Here is an 18,526-nt window from a genome sequence, read left to right on the forward strand (position 1 = left end):
TCTGTTAAGCCAGTTTTACTACTGATTTATTTTTCTTGTTGCTGCACCTTGGCTCATATTAGTTGTAATGTTGCATTTGCTTGGTAATTTAGTTTTACTGTAGCTTGCTTTGCCAATTTCCATTTTTTTGTCATTGCTGTTTGTGTTAATTGTTTTGTGCTGCTGCATTGCCTTGTCCCTTAGTTTAGCATCTGAGCTCAGTAGATTTAAGTTAGCTTAGGATGGGGTAGGCTATATGTGAGAACGAGTTGTGATGAATTGGAAGAAATGCATAGAGAAGCTATAAGAAAATGGTTTGGCCAAAACAGTATTTTGAAAGAGGATATGAACAAAAAAGTAGGGTTTAGGGACAACAGGTTTAGGTAGGATTTTCTTGGAAATAAATAATGAGGTAAGAAATATGTGAACATATAAATACAGAAAGCATGCTTGGATAGGATTTTTTTGGTGGAAACAAATGTTGAAATAAGAGGAAATATCTATGGAATGAAGTTTTGGGTTGGACTGCAGTACCAAATGTTACACTGAAAACGAACCCTGTCTTTCCTTTTGTATTATTCCGATATGTGTTTATGTACCCTTGTGTATTTGCCTTTTTCCTGTCTTTACGTGTTTAGCTAATAAGATTTATGTTGTAGAATTTTTCAAATACTATGTTATTTTCTTTGTAAAGAAGTTTAGACATTATTTCTTCTGTTCTGTTTTAATGCTCATGTGTGAAGTTGATGTTTCGAAAGTTATTCTGATCATTTATGTATGTACTCATGTCATAATTCCTGTAACACTGATGTATATGTTATTTCGATTCTTTTGTAAAGCCTGTACTACAAATGTTATCTGTATTGTTATGTTCTTTAATGATGTATTTTGTATCTTTGTAATTGTATTCTTATGTTATAAAATTGTAATTGACGCCAGTTCATCATTATATTAACTTGTAAGTTACATTTCACTGCACACGTTTCTGTTGGTCATAGTATATGGACAATATGTGCGAAATAGGGACTGTTAGTGTTTGCACGTGTGTTAATAATTCAGCAAGGGACTGGATAACAGCATTGCTGGTTCTAAGGACAATTCCAAAAACTTTGTGAGTGCACAAGTGGTGGTTCATGGACTTGCTATATTGTCCACAAGACTCTTCTATGGTGATTGTGCACCTGCACAGTCGCAACGGATGGCTGCAAGACATCTCCACAAGGACTACAGTTGATGACTCACCAATACCATTATTTCTACAAGGACTGCAGTGGGTCTGCACCTCTGGTGGCCACAAATACCGTAATCTCTACCAGGACTACAGTGGGTCTGCTCTTTGATAACCTGCCTACCAATATTTAGTTTGCATTGTTGTCTGCCATTGTAGTGTTGGGCAGCTGGATGTTAACAGCGCGTAGCGTTGCGCAGTTGGAGGTGAGCCGCCAGCAGTGGTGGATGTGGGGAGAGAAATGGCGGAGTTTTGAAATTTGTAAGACTAGATGTCATGAACTGCTATATATATTATGACTTTTGAACAATAGTAAGGTAAATACATTGTTTGTTCTCTATCAAAATCTTTCATTTGCTAACTATGCCTATCAGTAGTTAGTGCCTTCAGTAGTTTGAATCTTTTATTTAGCTGGCAGTAGTGGCGCTCGCTGTATTGCAGTAGTTCGAGTAACAAAGATTTTTGGTGAGGTAAGTGATTTGTGAAATGTATAGGTTAATGTTAGTCAGGGCCATTCTTTTGTAGGGATTTTTGAAAGTCAGATTGCGTTGCGCTAAAAATATAGTGTGTCAGTTTAAGCACAGTCTTGTATAATTGTTCAAAGGGGACGTTTCAGTAGTAGTAGTATTAGTAGCAGCAGCTGAAGCAGCAGTAGTATTATTCATTCATGCATCACTTTTACAAAGATATGTGACGTGACATGGTATTAAAGTATAAGAACATTGGGAAAACCATATTTCACATATTCAGGCGTTTACTTAATTTCGGGTCTTATTTGACAAGAGGGAGCAGATAATCGGCCGTGGAGAGTGGGTCGTAATAGGAATCGTTCCGGCATTTGCCTGAAGTAGCTTATGGAAATCACGGGAAACCTAAATAAAGATGACTGTATGGAGACTGGATCCGCTAACCTTCCGAATACAAGTCCAGTTCTTTAACACAGCGTTACATCGTTTTATTTAACCTAGTGTACAAGAGTGTTTTGCAATAAAGCTATTTAATAATGTAAATAGCTAGTCTTACACTTTTAGTTCATTCCTCACCGTCAGTTTTTGCACACACAGCACACACGAAATACACCTTATTTCATAATGTAACACTACAATCAGCAAACCTTATAGACCATAGCAACAATATTTCCATTTGTGTACTGCAGCTTCCCATTCACTAGCCTGGAAAATTAAATCATCTTTCCTCTATAATAAGTGAGACGTTGAGCTCAGAAAGAGGACAGGGTGTTAATGTTATACACTGAAGAGCTATGGGAGAATGTTTGTCCAGAGAAGATGGAAAAAACACAGAATACCATGTTTGACAGTATTAAATGGATTGATAATGTTTTAGTGTTATTTACTTCTGATAATTTTTTACGAATACCCTACTGTGTTACATCTAAATAACTCTTCCGTGTACAGAATGTATTACTTAAAGGGTATTTATTAACTACCTTCTTAAAAAAAGATCATTTTGGGCGATTGTGGCTTCGCTCATCGGTACCGCTTTCAATCCACGCCACTTGCAGTGGAAATATTCTCTCTCTACCGCATTTCTCGCCTTCGATTTAGCGCCGAATTTGGTTTCCACGCGCTGTGTGGTGTTCTCCAAATTTACACGCTTGCATGGGAATAGTTTCTAGACTAGTGCTCGTGACTGTAGCGCTGAAGTTGAAATACTGGCAATGATGAGTGCACATTTCGGTTTTTAAAGTCATTGCAAGCCATTGTGCTCACTGCTGAGCGTCCAGACCGCCGTAAAAGAAGACCTCCCATAAAAGAACACGGAAAACACAAGTCGATTTTGTGAAATTTATTACATACATATCAAAGAAGGTTGATCTCTGCACCTCCCAGACACTCATTTTCTTTCGGCCTCGTGATGCTCATGGTGAGTTATTGGCAGCTAATATTTTTTCTGTCATAACTGTTAACACAACGCCTTCAAATGAGCCTAACTATGGTCTGAACTTGTGACTTCGCAGTCATGGGTTTCGTTGTAAGTCTGACACTTGTCAAGTGTAGAAGATATAGCAAAATAAAATAAGAGTCCTCTGCACTCGCACTGTCCCGTTTGGACAGCCCACTTCACATTGACGGCAAAGAGTAGAACGGTCGATCACGATATCGCGTCGCCCAGGCGAGGTCTCCCCAATGCGGTGGCTGCGGTGGAACTGCTGGCTACCATAGCGGCGCGAGCCTTAATAGTCGTCTCGCGCAATAAAACTTCAGTCTGACTGGCTCACACGTGGAGCTGCTGCTATCCCGGCCATTGGTTGATCTGCTGGTGAGCTGGCTGGTTTGAATTTCCTCCTCGCGAGGACTGGAGTACCGTCGCAGTGATGCATGTGCTGCGGGTTGCATTTGGCGCCTGTTACACTCGTCCCCACAGCACACTCAATGCGTATCGCATGTGCTCCATGGGATTTTAGTCGGGAGAACGGGCAGACCAGCCCTTTTGCCAAATGTCTTCTAATTGCAAGAGCTCCTCCACCTGTGCTCTTCGATACGGTCGAGCTTTGTCATCCATAAAACGAAAGTCAGGCCCGAATACAGAATGCATCTCTGAAAAGTCGCGCACTGGGAGGACTCACAATAACGTTGACCGGCGAGGTGTGCTGTTTTCAAAGCCTTGGAGGTCAGAACTCTCGGGCACTCCATAACACGAAGACCACCAAAACAATCATGTTCGACACAGCTCCTGCATGCAAAATGTGTTCCCACCCATCGCCATATAATTGTGCAGCCAACATTGTCGAACGCGCTAATTTTGTGATCCAGGATTTGTGGTGTGCATAATACGAGGGTCACTCCAAAAGAGATGCACACTATTTTTCTTAATCCATCTTTTATTCTACATGTTCTAAACTTTTACAGTATGTAGTAAAATTTTGGACCTACCTGTTGGGGCCACTGTTTGGCAGTGTGCACAAGGGCGTCATCATCTTCAAACCTTGTTCCACGAAGAGAGTCTTTCAGTTTCCCAGAGAGATGATAGTCACATGGAGCCTGGTCAGGACTGTAAGGCGGGTGTTTCAGTGTTGTCCATCCGAGTTTTGTGATCGCTTCCATGGTTTTATGACTCACATGTGGCCGTGCATTGTCGTGCAACAGCAAAACATCCTGCTTTGGCCGGTGTGTCGAACACAACTCAGTCGAGCTTGAAGTTTCTTCAGTGTCGTCACATATGATCAGAATTTATGGTGGTTCCACTTGGCATGATGTCCACAAGCAAGAGTCCTGCGGAATCGAAAAACACCGTAGCCATAACTTTTCCAGCAGAAGGTGTGGTTTTGAATTTATTTTTTCCTTGGGTGAATTTGCATGATGCCACTCCATTGATTGCCTCTTCGTCTCTGGTGAAAAATGATGGAGCCATGTTTCATCAGCTGTCACAATTCCTCCAATAAATTCATCTCCACCATTCTCGTACTGTGCCAAAAGTTCGCTGCATACCGTTTTTCCTGTTTCTTTGTGAGCCATTGTCAACATCCTGGGAAACCACCTGGCACAAACCTTTTTTAATGCCAACACTTTCAGTATTCTGCAAACACTTCCTTCCCATATACCAACGTAGCGTGACAATTTGTTCACTGTGATGCGTCTGTCAGCAGTCACCAATTCGTTAACTCTCTGCACATTGTCTGGAGTGTGTGCAGTACGAGGCCTGCCGCTGCGAGGACAATCCTCAATATTGCCGTGCCCGCTTTCATCACGTAACCTGCTTGCCCACCGACTAACTGTACTGCGATCGACAGCAGCATCTCCATACACCTTTTTCAACCTCTTGTGGATGTTTCCCACTGTCTGGTTTCCGCAGCACAGGAACTCTACGACAGCACGCTGCTTCTGACGAACGTCAAGTGTAGCAGCCACCTTGAAGGCATGCTGTGGCGGCGCCACTCACGGGAACAGGTTCAACTAAGTTTGGAAACAAGCGGGAAGGATGTATCTACACACTGTAAAACTTCCACACATGCAGAATGAAAACTGTAATTTTACAAAAATAGTGTGCGTTTCTTTTGGAGTGACCCCCGTATTGCTTGAGCGTGCTGATATCCAAATCTTTGAACACGGTAAACTCAGCGGGCAACGTTATTGTGACAGTTTACACTTCTACATCATGTATGTTTTTGTAGGGATGCATTCGCACCCACTTCATTCTTTCAGATGATAATGCGAGACCTTATTAAGAAGGTCCCTTGAGAAACCAGTGCTGATAGGACAATGAAACTTTCTAAGATAATTTTGAAGGTCCTACGGAAGAGAAATAACGAGTAAACCATTGAAATAAACAATTTAATGTTCACATGAGGGGTAACATTTCATAATTTCGTGCCGGCCGGGGTGGCCAAGCGGTTTAAGGCGCTACAGTCTGGAACCGCGCGACCGCTACGGTCGCAGGTTCGAATCCTGCCTCGGGCATGGATGTGTGTGATGTCCTTAGGTTAGTTAGGTTTAAGTAGTTCTAAGTTCTAGCGGACTGATGACCTTAGAAGTTAAGTCCCATAGTGCTCAGAGCCATTTGAACCATCTTAATTTCGTACCATGTTAACGTGTCTGGTACAAACGTTACTGTGTTTGACGATCATCTGCAGCTGCGCGGTGTTGCCGTGCGGTCTAGGGCGCCTTGTCACGCTTCGTGCGCCTGCCCCTGTTGGAGGTTCGAGTTCTCCCTCGGGCATGGGTGTGTGTGTGTCTGTGTGTGTGTTGTCTTTAGCGTAAGTTAGTTAAGCAGTGTGTAAGTTTAGGGACCGATGACCTAAGCAGTTTGGTCCCATAAGACTTACCACAAATTTCTAAATCTGCACCCACGACAGTCTGGAACGGCTAGATCTCTCCCCAGTTGAGGCAATTTGGAGCATTATGGCCCGGCCCTCCAAACAGCCCCGGAGTTTGACGATCTGACTCCCCACTGAGACAGAATTTGGCACGATATCCTTCTGGACAACAGTCAACACCCCTATCAATCAATGCCAAGCCGAACGACTGCTGGCATAAGGACTGGAGGTGGAGCAACGCGTAATTGACTTGCTCGTTAGGTACCAAAAACGCTAACTGACGATCAAAAGCGGAAAAGGATGTGATCAGCCTGAAGTTTCTGCAGCATTACGTGACAGAAAGATATGCTTTCTTTGAAAAGAAATGTCACAGGCGATGAGACGTGCGTTTGTTACGACATACCTGAAACGAAACGATAGTGACTCGAATGGCGGCATTCTGTTTCCCGGAAACCAAAGAAAGCAAAGCCGCTTCTTTCTTCGACAACATCGTGTACACCGTGTTTTGGGACTGTCAAGGAATTTTGTTGGTGTACTGGATGGAACGAGGCGCACCAATGAGAGCTAAAACTTACTGTTAGACACTGAAGAAGATAACCACGCGATACGAAACGAAAGCTTTGGACTGCTGGCTTGTGGTATTGTATTTGTGCATGACAACGCTCGATCGCATAGTGCTCGCGTAACTACGACGTTGCTTGATTCATTTGCTGGGAACAATTCTGTCAACCTCCTTACAGTCCTCACTTAGCTCCATCAAACTTCCATTTGTTTTCTCATCTAGAGAAATTTCTAGCCGGCTAGCAATTTGCATGGGATTAGGAAATCGGGTAAGTCCAAAGCTACTTCAGGTCGCACGGACCGAACTCGACCAAGCGATTACGTTGCACTTAGTGCCAATATATGACACGCAAGATGAAAATGTTGAAAAGTAGTTTAAGGTATGTATATTTTTCTGTAATAAAATACAAACGAAAACAAGTCCCTAATCTTTTTAGTACCCAAACGATGCTTACTTTCTCGCTCAGGTTTGTCTGTGACGTGACTGTATGAACCTGCACAACGGAATGATTAATTAATAAGGAATGGTACTGATCCACCGTGGTAAACCATCAGGTCAGAACACTGTTACAGAAGTAGGAAAGAAAGCATGCCAAATTTAAAATAACGCAAATCCACCACAAGTGTCGAAGTTTTACACAATTCGAAATTTAGCGTGAACTTCAGGGTGAGATGCTTTTAATAGTTTCCACAACGAAGTCTTCTCTCGAAATCTGGCAAAAAAACGAAAGAGATCCTGGTTGTATGAAAAGTACAACAGCGGAAAGACACAATCAGTACCTTCACTAGATGGTAACAATGGTGATGTTACTAATGACAGTGCCACTAAAGTGGGCTTACTAAATATGATCTTCCAGAATTCCTTCCCCAAAGAAGGCGAAGTAAATATTGTAAAATTCAAATCAAGAACAACTGTCAACATGAGTAATTTAGAACTAGATATCGTCTGTGCAGCGAAGCAACTTAAATCACTTAATGAAAGGAAGGCCTCCAGTTCAGACTGTATACCAGTCAGGTTCCTCTCAGAGTATAGTGATACAATTGTCCAGTACCCAGCAATCATGTACAACCACCCGCTGGTTGAAAGATCCGTAACTAAAGACCGGAAAGTTGTACAAGTCACACAAATACCAAAAAAAGAAAGTAGGAGTAGTCCACAGAATTACAGATCCGTGTCACTAACGTCGATTTCAAGTAGGATTATGGAACATATACTGTGTTCGAACATTATCAATTACCTCGAAGAAAACGATTTATTGACAAACAGCCAACACAAGTTCAGAGAATATCGTTCTTGTGAAAAACAACTGGCTCTTTATTCTTACTAAGTAATGAGTACTATCGATAGGGTATGTTAAACTGAATCCATATTTTTAGATTTCCAGAAGGCTTTTTGTACCTTTAATCACAAGTGACTTCTAATTAAGTTGGTTGTCTGTGGACTATCGTCCCTTTTGTGCGACTGTATTCGTGATTTGCTGTTAGAAAGGTCAAGGGTAGTAGTAACTGAAGGAAAATCATCGAGTAAAACAAAAATAATATCTGGCGTTCCCCAAGGAATTGTTGTAGGCCCTGTGCTGTTCCTGATCTACATAAACAATTAAGAAGACAATCTGTGTACCACTCTGCAGCCCTCTTAGACTGTTTGCAGAAGATTCTGTCATTTAGGATCTTGTAAAATCATCAACTGATCAAAACCAATGGCAATATGTTTTAGACAATCTATGTTTGGTGCGAAAACTGGCAATTGACTCTAAATAATGAGAAGTATGAAGTCATCCACATGAGTACTAAAAGGAATCCGCTAAATTTCGGTTACGTGATAAATCACATGGATTTAAAAGCTGTAACTTCAACTAAATACTTATGGATTACAATTACAAATAACTTAAGTGGGTAAATAAAGCCAAAGGCTACGATTTATTTGCGGAACACTGAGAAAATGCGACTGGTTTACTAAAGAGAATGCCTATACTACACTTGTACGTCCTCTTCTGGAGTAATGCTGAGCGGGATGGGATACGCATCAGACAGCATCCACGGAGGGCATACAAAAAGCTACAGATACGATATCTGAAACGAAGGCGTTTTTCGTTGCGGCAGGATATTCTCATGAAATCTCAGTCACCAACTTTCTCCTCAGAGTGTGAAAATATTTTGTTAGCGCCCATCTAAATATGGGGAAATGATCATCGTAATCAAATAAAAGAAATCAGAACTCGGACAGAAATATGTAAGTGTTCATTTTCCCCACGCGATGTTCGAGAGTGGAACGGTGGAGAAATAGCATGAAGGTGGTTCGATGAATCCTCTGCGAAGCATTTAATGGTGAATTTCAAAGTAATCATGTAGATTGTGTTTTCTTAACTTTTTCTACACAACAGTAAATTCTGTTGTCATTGTACATTGCTTGAACTCACATATCGTATGAATGTCCTTGAACCATGGACCTTGCCGTTGGTGGGGATGCTTGCGTGCCTGAGCGTTACAGATAGCCGTACCATAGGTGTGACCACAGTGGGGGGGTTTCTGTTGAGAGGCCAAACAAACGTGTGGTTCCTGAAGAGGGGCAGCAGCCTTCTCAGTAATTGGAGGGGCAACACTCTGGGTGATTGATTGATCTGGCCTTGTAAATCAATCAAAACGGCCTTGCTTTGCTGGTACTACGAACGGCTGAAAGCAAGGAGAAACTATATTCGTAATTTTTCCCGAGGGCATGCAGCTTTACTGTATAGTTAAATGTAGACAAGTAGGTTAGAAAATTTAAAACTGGAAATGGATAAGTTAAAGTTAGATACAGTGGGGGTTCGTAAAGTTCGGTGGCAGGAGGAACAAGACTTGTGGTCAGGTGAATACAGGGCTCTAAATGATAACGAATAAAAAAATAGGAACGCGGATAAGTTACTATGGAGAGCATAGTGAACTATTATTGTTGCAAGATAGACAAGAAGTCCAGCCTTGCGGGGTAGCAGCACGGCCTAAGGTGCCTTGCCACGGCTCGCACGTCTCCACCTGTCGGCGATTCGAGACCTCGCTCGGGCATAGGCGTGTGTGTTGTCCTTAGCGTAAGATAGTTTAAGTTAGTGTGTAAGCCTAGCGACCAATGACCTCAGCACTTTTGGTCCCATAGGAGCTTACCACAAATTTTCAATTTCCAAGAAGCCCACACTCACCACAGTAGTATAAGTTTATATGCTATCTAGCTCCGCAGATGATGGTGAGTTTAAAGAATTGTGTGATGAGGTAAAAGAAATGATTCAGATAGTTAGGAGGAGTGAAAATTTAATAGTCATGGGAGACTAGAATTCAATAGTAGGAAAAGGAAGGAAAGGAAAAATAGTAGGTAAATAAGGACCGGTGGAAGAGAACGAAAGAGGAAGCCACGTGGCAGAGTTTTACACAGAGAATATTTTAATCATAGCTAACACTTTGTTTAAGAATCATGAAAGAAGGCTGTAATACGTGGAAGAAACATGGAGACGCCGGAAAGTTTCAGAATGATTATATAATGGTAAGACAGAGATTTTTGAACCAGATTTTAAATTGTAACACATTACCAGGGGAGATACGGACTCTAGAAACTGTAGATTAAACCTGAAGAAGCTGCAAAAAGATAGGAATTTAAAGACATGGGACCAGGATGAACTGAAAGAACCAGAAATTGTAGAGAGTTTCGGAGGGAGCATTAGGAAACGACTGAAAAGAGCAGGGCAAAGGAATACAGTAGAATAAGAATGGGTAGCTTTCAAAGATGAAATAGTGAAGGCAGCAGAGGATCAAGTATGTAAAAAGACGAGGGCTAGTAGAAATTCTTGGGTGACACAGGAGGTAATGAATTTCATTGATGAAAGGAGAAAATATAAAGACGCATTAAATGAAACAGGTGAAAGGGAATACAAGCGTCTTAAAAATATGATTGACAGGAAGTGAAAAATTTAGAAGTATATATCGCTAGAGGAAAGATAGATGCCGTCTACAGGAAATTAAAGAGACCTCAGGAGAAAAGAGAACCACCTCTATGAATATCAAGAGCTCAGATGGAAAACCGGTCCTAAGCAAAGAAGGGAAAGCAGAAAGATGGAAGGAATGTGTAGAGGGTCTATACAAGGGAGATGTATATGAGGGCAATGTTATGGAAATGAAAGAGGACGTAGATGATCACGAGATGGGAGATATGATACTGCGTGAAGAGTTTGACAGAGCACTGAAAGACCTAAGACGAAACAATGCCCCGAGAGTAGGCAATATTCCGTTAGAACTACTGATAGCCCTGGGAGAGCCAGCCATGACAAAACTCTTTCATCTGATGAGCAAGATGTATGCAACAGGCGAAATATTCTCAGACTTCAAGAAGAATATAATAACCCCAATTCCAAAGAAATCGTTGCAAAACACTAACACGAATTTTTTACAAAAGAATGGAAAAACTGGTAGAAGCCGACCTCGAGGAGATCAGTTTGGATTCAGGAGAAATGTAGAAACACGAGAAGCAATAGTGATCCTACGACTTCTCACAAAACACGGATTAAGGGGAATCAAACCTACGTTTACAGCATTTGACGACTTAGAGAAAGCTTTTGACAATGTTGACTGGAATACTCTCTTTCAAATTCTGAGGGTGGCAGGGGTAAAATACAAGAAGTGACAGGCTATTTACAATTGGTACAGGAACAAGATGGCAATTATAAGAGTCAAGGGGTACGAAGGGGAAGCAGTGTTTGAGAAAGGAGTGAGACAGGGCTGTCGCCTATCTCCGATGTTATTCAATAAGTACACTGAGCAAGCAGTAAAGGAAACAAAAAAGTTTGGGGTAGCATTTAAAGTTCAGGGAAAAGAAATAAAAGAATTGAAGTCTGCCGATGACCTTGTAATTCTGTCAGAGACTGCAAAGGACTTGGAAGAGCAGTTGAACGGATTGGACAGTGTCTTCAAAGGATGATGACCGTCAATAAAAGCAAAACGACAATAATGGAATGTAGTCGAATTAAATCAGGTGATGTGGAGAAATTTCATAAGGAAATGAGACACTTAAAGTAGTAGATGAGTTTTTCTGTTTGGGTAGAAAAGTAACTCATGATGGTCGACGTAGAGAGGCCATAAAATGTAGACTGACAACCGCAAGAAAAGCATTTATGAAGGATAGATATTTGTTAACATTAAATATAGATTTAAGTATGAGAAAGTCTTATCTGAAAGTATTTGTATGGAGTGTAGCGATATATGGAAGTGAAGCAAGGGCGATAAAAGTTTAGAGAAGAAGAGAATAGAAGCTTTCGAAATGTGGTGCTACAAAGGAATGACGAGGATTAGGTGGGCAGATCACGCACCTAATCAAGAGGTACGAAATGGAATTGAGGAGAAAAAAAAAGTGGCACAACCTAACTAGAAGAAGGGGTTGGTTGGTAGGACACGATCTGAGACATCAAGGGAGCGCCAGCTGGAGGGAAGCGTTGGGGGTTAAAGTCATATAGAGAGGCCAACAGAGGAATACAGTTAGCGGATTAAGAAGGATGTAGGTTGCAGTAGTTACTCGGTGATGAAGAGGCTTACACATGATAGAGTAGCATGGAGAGCTGGATCAGACCAGTCTTAGGACTGAAGACCCCAACAGCAACATTGTAAGGGTATTGTAATCACGTGGATACAGTACTTTTGTCACGGTTCTCCGCACTTTGTATCTCACTGACTGTTACTGACGTTAGGAGGAAGACAGAGATCGGACCCTTCTCTATTTAATTGGTAGCTTCCTTACGCTAACCAGCAGTCGACATCGATACCTTATACATACGTTCCGCATATTTCGCTCACAGAAAAAGTAGGAGAGACCAGCGCAAACGAAACAGGGACCTCGTCGTCAGTACCTAGCAACGGCAATGGTAGATTAAGGAACCCTACGTTTCTGCTTCTCCACAGAAAGAGTAAGCAATGATAAATATATTTATGAGGGTATTAATAGGATTGAAATTCTTGTGATAGGTTGGCCTATTACTAGTAATAATTATTATTTTGAACATCTCCATTTGTAACACTACAGATAATTTTCTGTGCACACCGTAATTTCTATAAAGATTTAATACAGGTACGAGTGCATTAACCCCGTCATGTAGAATAAATGTACAAATAAATAAAAATACTTTTGGTTACTTCGTCTCTTTACCGACAAAGTACGCAAATTTTGCTTATATTGGAGTACTGTAAAAGGACGTATTATGTACGTTCGCAGGCAATTTAGTCACTATTTCGAAACAGATCATTGAAAATTAATTTTGTGTTTACGAACAGACTCGTGTGTTACTGTGAGTGAAAGCAGCTTTTAGACTGCCAGGTAGATTGTTTTATTGATTTGTAACTGTAGCGGTGTGTCAGGCCGCCGGCTATGCAATTCGCCGGTTTAAAGCGGTCGCATTAGAATAATTGCTACACTTTAAATGAAAGTGTTGTGTCAACTGCAGTCTTAAACATTTTGCTCATTTCAGAGGACAGGGCGAGGAAGTATGGCGGCGCTGAAGGTCGTTTTCTTAGTGTGGGCGGTGTCTGTTGTTTACGAGTCTCACGTTGGCTGCATGTTAACTGTTAAGACTGTAGCTGCCGTGGTGACGTCGCTACAAGAACAAATTCACTTTGGCTGTGCCTACGTCATTTACTCTGGCAATGAAACAGGTACGACCACCGAGCGCGAATCATAGGGAACAAGTGAATTTCATGTAAATTATACTTATGCATAAGTTGCAGCAAATAATTTGCGTTCCTTATGAGGTTTTGTAAATATGGACGCGGTCTTTTGCTCTCCACCTTACAGCTCTAGTATTATTACTGTTCATTGGCGCACTATTTTTTACATAGTATCGATATAATGATAATGATTCAAACAATAAGCTACCAGTTTGTTACCTATATTCTCCAAAAATCTGTAGAATTGTTCTGCGTGTCTCGATACGACTGCCTCCTGCTTTTGGTGACTGAGCGAAAGATCCATTTTAAGGTACTGCAGGCTCTGTACAGTACGTGTGTCTGATATGCAGTCACATTAATGTGACTAACGCCTATGTTCGACGTCAAAGTGCAATCACCAATCAGATACTGCAGGTGGCAGCACTAGCAGTGGATGGTACAAAAAGATCTCGGTAGTAAGCGGAGAAAACAGTGCAGTCGTTTTAGTAATGTGAAGAGGAGCGATTTGTCTGACGTCCAAAAGGCCGTGATCTTTGGCTTCCGAGCAAGGGGTGGAAGCATTTCCGAGGCAGCTAAGTTTGTAAATTGTTAGCGTGCCGCACTGGTTAAAGTATACCATGCAAACCAAAATGGTTCTATCCAAACCCGGCGTCGAGTATGGTGCACCACGGATCATAGATGATAGCGGTGAATAACGGCTGCGGAGGTTTGTACAGGCGATCAGATATGCAACTGTTGAGCAACCGACCGCACAAATGAAGCCAGGGGGTACCAACAGCGTCTCCTCAACTCAATTCGGCGAACGTTGCTGCATGTGATGTGGCAGCCGTCGTAATTTTTATATTTCTTGAATAGTTGGTAGTGGTTAGTCGTTGTTAATATTGGCTTCTTTCTGATTTGAGAGCGTGATAATTGTAAATTTTCTTTGCGAGAAGACGCCACGATTTACTGTCTTTAAAATTCGTCGAAAATCGGGGTTGGTAGTGGAACTGAATATTTCGTAGTGTCTTTCCGTCTTTAACTTTGATGGATTATTCAATGAATAAAGATGATGATATTTAAGCAAATCTTGCCCAAATTAATTTTACGCTCTTGCAAGTAAATTAAATTCACATCAAAAGTTATTTTCGCTATTTATTATGAAATGAATTATCATTAATGTTGATAAAGATCCTGCGCCTATGCTAACATTCGTTCGATTTGATGAAAAATGACGATCGCTGCGTTGCATGATATAGCAATCGAAATAAATTAAAGTTCTCACAGTTCATACTTTGAATTAATCCCGTCCACTAAAACTCTCCATCTCACTTCCCTGCATTCCCTTAAAAAATTAATTGTCAGTATATTTTAATGATAAAGCTTTTCCTTTTCACAAAGATAAGTACTTTCAGATAAGACAGAAGATACTTCTGCAAATAAGGTTTTGAATACCTTCGCACTATATATTTTCACAATTAAAAGTAGTAACCGATCACATGTGCTAACACAAAACAGACAACATGAGACAAGATGAGCTAAGACAAAATGACAAAATGGAAATCAGACGCTATTGTCTCGATTATTTATAGACTTATACAAAACTTAAGTTGATGTAATTCTAACTGCTTATGGCTAGAATTTCTTAGTACACCACCTATTCATTTGAAATGGTTATTCTTAAATAATTCAGTTACACAAAAATATTAATGAAATTATTTAAAATCGTGAATTATGGTCGTACAAGAGTGGCTTCAATGGGTTTCCGAAAGAGATGGGTAAAACCGTTCTTTTCTGACATAGGATTAGAACTGCTCACTTACCAGAATGAACTATCTCTTTTTCATGACTCACCACTCAACATTCATCATCATCATCATCATCATCATTTAAGACTGATTATGCCTTTCAGCGTTCAGTCTGGAGCATAGTCCCCCTTATAAAATTCCTCCATGATCCCCTATTCAGTGCTAACATTGGTGCCTCTTCTGATGTTAAGCCTGTTACTCCAAAATCATTCTTAACCGAATCCAGGTATCTTCTCCTTGGTCTGCCCCGACTCCTCCTGACCCTCTACTGCTGAACCCATGAGTCTCTTGGGTAACCTTGCTTCTCCCATGCGTGTAACATGACCCCACCATCTAAGCCTGTTCGCCCTGACTGCTGCATCTATAGATTTCATTCCCAGTTTTTCTTTGATTTCTTCATTGTGGACACCCTCCTGCCATTGTTCCCATCTAGTAGTACCTGCAATCATCCTAGCTACTTTCATATCCGTAACCTCAACCTTGTTGATAAGGTAACCTGAATCCACCCAGCTTTTGCTCCCATGCAACAAAGTTGGTCGAAAGATTGAACGGTGCACAGATAACTTAGTCTTGGTACTGACTTCTTTCTTGCAGAAGAGAGTAGATCGTAGCTGAGCGCTCACTGCATTAGCTTTGCTACACCTCGCTTCCAGTTCTTTCACTATGTTGCCATCCTGTGAGAATATGCATCCTAAGTACTTGAAACCATCCACCTGTTCTAGCTTTGTTCCTCCTGTTTGGCACTCAATCCGTTTATATCTCTTTCCCACTGACATTACTTTCGTTTTGGAGGTGCTAATCTTCATACCATAGTCCTTAGATTTCTGATCTAGCTCTGAAATATTACTTTGCAAACTTTCAATCGAATCTGCCATCACAAGTAAGTCATCGGCATATGCAAGACTGCTTATTTTGTGTTCACATATCTTAAACTCACCCAGCCAGTCTATTGTTTTCAACATATGATCCATAAATAATATGAACAACAGTGGAGACAGGTTGCAGCCTCGTTTTACCCCTGAAACTACTCTGAACCATGAACTCAATTTACCATCAACTCTAACTGCTGCCTGACTATCAATGTAAAGACCTTTAATTGCTTGCAAAAGTTTTCCTCCTATTCCATAATCTCGTAGAACAGACAATAACTTCCTCCTAGGAACCCGGTCATATGCCTTTTCTAGATCTATAAAGCATAGATACAGTTCCCTGTTCCACTCATAGCACTTCTCCATTATTTGCCGTAAGCTAAAGATCTGGTCCTGACAACCTCTAAGAGGCCTAAACCCACACTGATTTCCATCCAATTGGTCCTCAACTAATACTCGCACTTTCCTTTCAACAATACCTGAGAAGATTTTACCCACAACGCTGATTAAAGAGATACCTCTGTAGTTGTTACAATCTTTTCTGTTTCCATGTTTAAAGATTGGTGTGATTACTGCTTTTTTCCAGTCTGATGGAACCTGTCCCGACTCCCAGGCCGTTTCAATTATCCTGTGTAGCCATTTAAGACCTGACATTCCACTGTATTTGATGAGTTCCGACTTAATTTCATCCACCCCAGCTGTTTTATTGCACTGCAATCTATTGACCATTTTCTCCACTTCCTCAAATGTTATCCTATTTCCATCATCATTCCTATCCCATTGTACCCCGAAATCTGAAACATTACTGATCGTATTTTCACCTACATTGAACAACTCTTCAAAATATTCCCTCCATCTGGCCAAGCAATCCACAGGATTCACCAGCAGTTTTCCTGACCTGTCCAAAATACTTGTCATTTCCTTCTTACCTCCCTTTCGAAGACTGCTAATTACACTCCAGAATGGTTTTCCAGCAGCTTGACCCAAAGTCTCCAACCTGTTTCCAAAGTCTTCCCAAGATTTCTTCTTGGATGCTGCAATTATCTGTTTGGCCTTGTTTCTTTCTTCAACATAACTTTCCCTGTCTACCTGAGTTATATTATGTAGCCATTTTTGGTACGCTTTTTTTCCTTTTACAGGCTGCATTGACTGTGTCATTCCACCAAGATGTTTGCTTCATCCTACCTTTACACACTACTGTTCCAAGACATTCTTTAGCCACTTCTAGTACTGTGTCCCTGTATCTTGTCCATTCCTCTTCCAATGACTGTAATTGACTACATTCAACTGACTGGTACCTTTCTGAGATCATTGTTATGTACTTGTGCCTGATTTCCTTATCCTGAAGTTTCTCCACTCTTATCCTCCTACATATGGACCTGACCTCCTGCACTTTCGGCCTCACAATCCCTATTTCACTGCAGATTAAATAACGATCAGTGTCATCAAAGAATCCCCTGAATACACGTGTGTCCCTCACAGCCTTCCTGAATTCCTGATCTGTTATTATATAGTCAATGACAGATCTGGTTCCCCTGCCTTCCCAAGTATACTGGTGAATGTTCTTCTGTTTAAAAAAAGGTGTTTTTGATTACTAAGCCCATACTGGCACAGAAATCCAAGAGTTGTTTCCCGTTCCTGTTGGCCTCCATATCCTCTCCAAACTTACCCATAACCTTTTCATAGCCTTCTGTTTGATTTCCAATCCTGACATTAAAATCACCCATGAGCAGAAGACTGTCCTTGTCCTTTACTCTAACAACTACATCACTGCGTGCCTCATAAAAACTATCCATCTTATCTTGATCTGTCCCTTCACAGTGCGAATATGCTGACACAATCCTAATTTTCTTGCTAGACAATTAGGATTGTGTCAGCATATTCGCACCGTGAAGGAACAGATCAAGATAAGATGGATAGTTTTTATGAGGCACTCAGTGATGTAGTTGTTAGAGTAAAGGACAAGGACAGTGTTCTGCTCATGGGTGATTTTAATGCCAGGATTGGAAATCGAACAGAAGGCTATGGAAAGCTCTCACAAAAATAAATAAACGAAGGTCACCTTGCATTTTCAATTCAAGCCATTATACCTGTATTTTTATCTGATTTAGTCCTGTTTTGAAAGATCATAGAAAGAGAAGTTATACGTTTATGTTATGTTCCTAACACGTCTGAGATTTCAGTCATTTTCATTTCATGTGCTGTACAAATTAAAAATATTACAACAAAATTCTAAATAATTTTTAATAAATGGGAAAATTTCAAAGGCAAGACTGGTTCCTTTTATGTTTTTATACGTCTACTGAAGATAAAATACCATACAAGAAACACAGTATAATTGTAATTAATTTAATTGCCTGTGGCCTCAATTTGCAATCAGGTTGACGATATATGTACCCAAAAAGGAAAACATTAATAAGTATTATGATTTATAAACAAAATTTTGTCTATTTTACTGGAGGTGGGTCAGTTTCTTTTCTCGATGCTTATTTGTCCTGTTTTTTTAAAAATAATCCTCACAGAGTGTATGTAATATTTTTAGTGCCAGTTCTCATATTAATGGGTACAACAATTTTCTGGTTTCCCACAAGTTTAGGAAATCGCTGTTTCGAGGCAAATACGCCTCAGACAAATATTTGTCTAGCTCAAAATCGCT

At 40.8% G+C, this 18,526-nt stretch overlaps 1 protein-coding gene across 1 annotated transcript in view; it reads left to right on the forward strand.

Moving 5' to 3' along the window:
- The first annotated feature begins 13,036 nt into the window (after positions 1 to 13,036).
- Positions 13,037 to 18,526, forward strand: part of LOC126235408 (glutamate receptor ionotropic, kainate glr-3-like) — a 161,047-nt gene continuing 155,557 nt past the window's right edge. Inside the window, exon 1 of the mRNA XM_049944130.1 lies at positions 13,037 to 13,202. Coding sequence (XP_049800087.1) covers positions 13,037 to 13,202 — 166 coding nt within the window. The remainder of the gene's footprint in view (positions 13,203 to 18,526) is intronic.

This window comes from Schistocerca nitens, chromosome 2 (genome assembly GCF_023898315.1).
Source record: "Schistocerca nitens isolate TAMUIC-IGC-003100 chromosome 2, iqSchNite1.1, whole genome shotgun sequence".
NCBI lineage: Eukaryota > Metazoa > Arthropoda > Insecta > Orthoptera > Acrididae > Schistocerca > Schistocerca nitens.